At 31.7% G+C, this 7082-nt stretch overlaps 1 protein-coding gene across 7 annotated transcripts; it reads left to right on the top strand.

The window, feature by feature from the left end:
- Positions 1–2789: 2789 nt before the first annotated feature.
- LOC148779096 (histone acetyltransferase HAC1-like) lies at positions 2790–6858 on the top strand. 7 transcript variants are annotated; one of them, XR_016048259.1, is made up of 4 exons: positions 2790–3435; positions 3921–4060; positions 4393–5103; positions 6515–6858. XR_016048259.1 is itself a non-coding variant. In XM_088856654.1 (4 exons), the coding sequence occupies exons 1-4, from the start codon at positions 3300–3302 to the stop codon at positions 6542–6544; spliced, it is 456 nt and encodes a 151-aa protein (XP_088712780.1). In that variant the 5' UTR covers positions 2795–3299; the 3' UTR covers positions 6545–6858. The 7 variants fall into 7 exon arrangements, 5 of the variants coding, with proteins under 5 accessions (XP_088712780.1, XP_088712782.1, XP_088712781.1 ...); XM_088856654.1 differs by having other exon boundaries at positions 2795–3392; positions 3921–4022; positions 4873–5103; XR_016048260.1 differs by having other exon boundaries at positions 2797–3435; positions 4873–5103.
- Positions 6859–7082: the final 224 nt, after the last annotated feature.

The following is a 7082-nucleotide window of genomic DNA, read 5'->3' as shown; positions in this document are numbered from 1 at the left end:
CTAGATGATATATATTTAAACTAATGTATAAGACCATGTATATACTTATGATAAGTGATATATACAGTGATCAGTATAATTTCTGTACGTATTGATGCAAAGCAATATATACCATTTTTTTCACTATATATAATCACATAATACATTAGTTATTTGCTATACATTAGTTATACTGATGCATATTACAACACAATACATTAGTTATCTGCTATATATACAGTAATTTGTGTGTAAAAAATACATCGCTATGTGTGTGTGTGTGCGTGATGTCTGTATATATACGATGTGTGTAAACTGATATGTGTGTATGGGCGATGTGTGTAAACTGATATGTGTGTCTGTGTAAAATGCATAACTGTATATATACATTGCACTAATATATACATTTCTATATACATTGAAGTATATGACTATATATGCACTTATTATCACTTTATACATATATTAACATATATGTCCACTGATTTATATACTATACACACTCACACAATCGTCAGACACTCACTTACACACACAAATACATACTCACACTCACACAGACACACACACACTCACACTCACACACACACACACTCACACTCACACTCACACTCACACTCACACTCACACTCACACTCACAGATATATATACTACATATATATGCGTGTTATGTATGACGTGATGTGTGTATATATACGATATGTATATACTCATATGTTTATACGTGTATGTATACAATTGATTGCTATCAGTTATATACAATTATCAATGTATATATACACTGCTACGCGCACACACATGCACCCTTACACGTTGATATGTGCACATATATCATCTAATGTATATAAAATACGTGTATTAATTAGTGTATACATACACAATATATATGCACTTATCAACGCGTTAGGGTGCATGTGCGTACACATATCAGTGTATATATACATTGATAATTGTATATAAATGATAGCAAGCAACTATATAAACAAATAATAAGTGTATATATATGGTCATAAACATCAGTGTATATAGAAATGTATATATTAGTGCACTATATATATATATATATATATATATATATATATATATATATATATATATATATATATATATATATATATATATAGTTGTGCACTTTACCCAAACACACATACGTATATATACAAACATCACACACGCACGTATCAATGTAGTTTTTATACACTAATAACTGTATAGATTGCTAATAACTAATGTATTGTATGGTTCATGCATCTATATTAAAACAATGGTATATATTGTTATACATCAATACATACAAAACATGTGCTAATAACTGTATATATCACTGATAATTAGTATATATGTGGTCTTATGCATTAATGTTTATATAAAACCTTTATACATATACATATGAGTGTGCGTATATACATATCAGTGTACATATACGTTAAAAACTGTATAAACTGATAAAACCTGTCTATATGGTCCTATATATCAATGTATATAGAAATGTATGTATGCACTATCAATGCGAAAGGTTGCGTGTGCCTGTGCATATCAGTGTATATATAACTAATAACAAGTTTATATATACACGCATAAATATATCAGTATATACATATCATATATATATATATACACACTATATAGACATATATAAACTACTCATATATATCGTTTATATGGCCATATATATGCACTCATAAATACATAAGTATACACATATACATATCTGTATATACATATCGTTTATATGGTCATATATATCAATGTATATAAAATGCATGTATTAGTGTATACATACACAACATATATGTACCTATCACTGATAACTAATGTATTGCATACATCAATATGTACACAAATTGCGCTAATAACAGTATATATCACTGATAATAAGTATATACATGATCTTATATATTACTGTATATATAAAAACTTTACACATATATACATATACACTAATAACTGTATCAAATGATAATCAGTGTCAATATAGTCATATATATCAATCAATATAGAAATGTATGTATGAACTTATCAATACGTAAAGGTGCATGTGTGTGCACATATCAGTATATATATATACAGAAAAACATATGAGTATATATACATATTGTAAATATACATACATCAGTTCATACACAACACGCATATATGTCTAGTATATATATATATATATATATATATATATATATATATATATATATATATATATATATATATATATATATATGTGTGTGTGTGTGTGTGTGTGTGTGTGTGTGTGTGTGTGTGTGTGTGTGTGTGTGTGTGTGTGTGTAGTATACAAATCTGGATACATATACACTAATAACTGTATAAAATGATAATAATTGTATATATGGTCATATATATTAATGTACATACAGTTATTAAAACAATTTTTGTATATATTGATGTATAGCAATACATACCATTGCTTTCAGTGTATATATATAGACTGATGCATATAACCATACAATAAATTAGTAACCATACAATAAATTAGTTATAAGCTATATATACAATTATAAGTGTGTAAAAAATATATCCATATGTGTATGTGAAGGCTATGTATATATGATGTATATATACTGGTATGTGTGTACGAGTAAAGTTTATAACTGCATATATATAATGCATTAATATATATACATTGATGTACATGATCGTGTAAACACTTATTATATATTTATACAATTATTAGCATATATGTACACTAATTTTTATACTACACACACACACACACACACATATATATATATATATATATATATATATATATATATATATATATATATATATATTGATATGAGAAAAATTCTTCCGAATGCTTATAGGTGAAAATGAACAGTGATTTCGCCTATCCTCATCACCGTCCAAAGTTAATCTCACAGTCACGATTGTTTGGTAGTATTTCATTTTTCATTTTTTTTCTACAAATCAGAATGCTCTGAAAATTGGAGCATGTGTACATCTTAGTGAGCGCACCTAATAAAAATATAAAAATAATAATTCGTGAAACAAAAATTAACCAAAGTACCCCCAAAACATTTTGGGGGACACAACACACATATATGTGTAATATATATATCTATGAGTGTGAGTGTGAGTGTGAGTGTGAGGGTGTGTGACTGTGTGGAAATATAATATATCCAAAGTTGGATAGACTACGTCAGTGGTGAGCTCTCTCTTTCTTGCAGTGGGTGCATGTGTGCGTGTGTGAGCCAGTGTATTCTTATTTTTTTTTGCATCTAATCATTACTATAAATGCCAATTTGCTAACAAGAAATGCCAATTTTTGAGGTTTAAAGTACTCTGTCTTAGAGGGGAACTTATAATGAGCTGGAGTATAACTAGTTGTTTGTTTCTTAGGTATCTTGATACGATACAAAAGGCTACAGATGAAGATATTGTAGTGGAGCATACTTATGTATGAACAATTCTTTGTGCGTACTAGTGAAAAGAAGGCAAAGGTGACCTTGACTTTTGTGCCATATTTTGATGGGGATTACTTTTCTAGAAGGGCAGATTGTATTATTGCTAATATTGATAAAAAAGATGGTGAAAAATGACAAAAGAGTGGAAAAAGACCACCTTCAAAAGTGGCTACAAAATGTTCAACCCAAGCTATTGTTGCAAATGATACTGCAAAGGAAGCACTCTTGACACAGAAAGTGCGGACCAATTTTCTTTTAGCTATATCTTTCAAAACCATTCTTTTTTTTTTTTGCTACTTGAACTGTTATATATTAAACATTCTTGACCACTTATCAAAAAATCACATTTGTCCTCAGATGCCACTTTTTTACAAAGATAACATCATTAATTAGTTAACTTGCCATTTTCTTGGGATCTTTAACATTCTTTCCACCTTTTAAGGGTTTGTGTGGTTCTTTCTTTGTTAGTTTGTTCATCTTATTGAATGTAATGCTAATTTACACTGTATTTCCTTTGCCAGCTTGGAGATTCCATTCGTAAGAAGAGGGAGGATTTTATTGTGGTTCACATGCAGCATGCATGCAAGTACTGTGGTGAATTTGAATTATCTAGGAAGCTCCGGGTTTGTATGTTGTGTGAAAATTTTTATCTTTGTGAGAAGTAAGTGCTTATTTTGATATAGTGAATGAATTTTTACAATTTACCATTCTAAGTGACTTATGTCTTTCAAATGTTGGTCTTAAGATAAACTCGCATGATTCTGGAAAATCATATCATCTATGTTTTATTAAGAACAGAAAAGAAAAGCTTTCGTAAACTGAATGAATGCCATAGAATTTAATTGCAAAAATGCACTAAAGTGGATATTTTAAAGAACTTATAATTTCACCTTTTAATTCGGTCAGTATGCGATGCAATATCTATTTGAATCAAAAGCAGTTTTTAACTTTTAAATGATGAAAATGTTAACTAATTTTTTATTTATCTTGAAGTTGTTATGAGGCCGAACAAAATATTGATTGCAAGAATCGAATTCCCTGTAACAGAAGGGGAAGGCATTCCTTTTCTCCGATAAGTAGAGCAATTGGACATGAAGTCTCATTTAAATTTCATCATACATGGATTATCTTATGTGCATTTCAACTTTTAATATTTTATAGATTTCTTAAATGTGACTGTATAGTATGGTGGACTATATAAAAATCATGGTCCATTGGGTCATTGCAAACCACTTTGAAAGATGGGCCATGATGGAGTGTGTGCTGGGTTCACTTGAACTGACATGGAAACCTTACTTCTCTCCATCACTCTCCATCCCATCAATGGAGGTTGATGATCCAATCGACATTGCTTTACCCATTTCCATTTTATTAGGTTATATTTACCCTTACTAAATTCTATTTACAGCTCAATTTAGCTTTTTGCTCGCTATGCTTTTGGCTATATTAACACCACATATTAACTCCTTGCAGGTTGAGATGAATGATCCTCCTTCAAGTACCAAGGACAAGGATGGTATTTTGCAAAGTGAAATATTTTATACACCACAAGCCTTCTTAGGCTTCTGTGTAGATAATCATTTACAGTTTGATACCTTACGTCGTGAAAAGCATTCCTCTTTTGTGATCATTGATACTGTTCATGACAATTTCCGCAAGAGCTTACATTGTCAGCCACTGAAGGGTCAAGCGGAAAATAACGAGGTGAGCAGAAAAGGGGTTTGTTGAACATTCCTGTTAAAATATGTTGCTAAGTTGAATCACTATAAAGTTGTGAAAGGACCCATTCTGGGGTTTATATGGATTGATAAATATGTAGTTAGTTACATTTGTTTTACCATGGGCAATGTATATTCTAATCCACTGCAGTATGGTAAAACCCCGGTCATGTTGGATCTTCCTTATACATTGAAGTGATGGACAGTGATAGAGATTGACATGGAGCCACTCACGTGAGGGTGGTTGCCACTGTTCCTCCATCATTATCCATGGCTTTAGTGGAGGGTGAATGGGGATTTCTACAATGTATTGGGTTATGTCATAATTTCCCTTGACCATGTATATACCATTGTTTTCCCATGATGAATATTCCTTCGAAGATTGTATGATTTTTTTGTAACATGAGTCATGAGAGTGCATTGCATATTACAACATGATTTAGGAAAATCAGAGAAGGAAAATAAAACATAAAAAAATCTTTTATGAGACCCAAAATTCAATACTTCTAGTTTTGTTTTCCTTCTTACATATTTATAAAAGTAACCTTAAGTCACTTTCCCCATAAGAAACCCTAGTCACTCTTAAATCTTAGCCCTTCATCTTCTCAAATTAAATTCCAACTCTATCCTTCAGTTCTCTATAACATAAAAAGACTTATTTATCGAAGATAACTAAAAAAATTAAATGATCAAATGAACCCAATCTCATCTCTGACAAAAAAAGCAAAATCAACAAATCTACCTGTTACCTTTCATGCACACACATGGGAAAGGGGTTCTAATAGTTATTTTACAGCCTTGGATTTCATGATCTCTTTACTCAGCTTCAAATAAAGTTGGATCTTGCTCTTCAACTTGGGTGAGCAATGCCGATATCCCAATTGTTTTGAACTTGAAGAACTTTTCAATGGTTGTGCTAACTCCAGCTGATGCAATGTCTGAGCAATGGAGAAATGGAAAAGGCATTTGAAAGATGTGATTTAGACATGATAGGGAGCTATCCTTACTAGATCACTTTCAAATGCTAATCCAGTTGAGAGCACTGAAGAACAAGGGATGGTCGCTTTCCCCCACCGCCGCCCCCCCCCCCCCCCCCCCCCCCCCCACCATATTAATCTGAAGTTTTATATCTATCCCCACCCCCAACACCCCCTCCCCTGTCGGTATTATTCTGAAGTTTTAAATATCTCTCCCCACCCCCCCCACCTTATCGGTGTCTAATATCATATGCATCATCAAACTTAATGCTCTCTTGTGGTTTAATCTGAGGAGTTCTAAACATCTCTCTCTCTCTCTCTCTCAAATCCATCTCAACAATGTCATTTTTCCTTTGTTTACCTGATTAAAGGTTTTCATTTGCACTAGTTAACACTATAAATTTGCCTATCTATTATCAGCTTGAAGGATCAAAAGTCGAATTCCAATAGGAGATTGGTGTAAAAGAAGAAGAACCGACCTTTCGTTGCCTTACGAGTTGCAGAGGTAGGAGGAAAGAAATAGAACCAAAAGAGGTTGCTGATTCATTCAATATTTGCTCTGATCTTCACTTGAAGTTGCTGTGTATAACAATTAATTTGCAATACTCCCTTTTTCTCCCTCTATCTATCTATCTATCTATCTATCTATTTGTCTGTCTATCAATCCATCCATCTGTCCATTTCCATCTATTTATTTGTCTCTTCATGTATTAGCCATGACATTGTATATTATAATTTAATCTGATAATTATTTTCTGAATTCATTTTCTGATCTCACTTTAAAGATGGAGCAATTGTACAATACTCAAAGGAAAATATTCCACACCCATTGCATGATACTTGAAAGAAGGTATTTCGTACTGAAACTTGTCTAAGGACAAGAAGTTTTTTAGCTTTTCAACAGGTTCTTGGAATGTGATGGGCATTTGGGGATTGAATTTTAGTAACTGTATGTATGTGAAACCATAAATGACGGTCCCCCGACTCA

The sequence above is a fragment of the Amborella trichopoda genome, chromosome 13 (assembly GCF_054954075.1).
Source record: "Amborella trichopoda isolate Santa Cruz 75 chromosome 13, AtrichopodaSantaCruz75HAP2 v2.0, whole genome shotgun sequence".
NCBI lineage: Eukaryota > Viridiplantae > Streptophyta > Magnoliopsida > Amborellales > Amborellaceae > Amborella > Amborella trichopoda.
The sequence above is the reverse complement of the archived record's forward strand: the minus strand, read 5'-3'. Positions and strand labels throughout refer to the sequence as shown.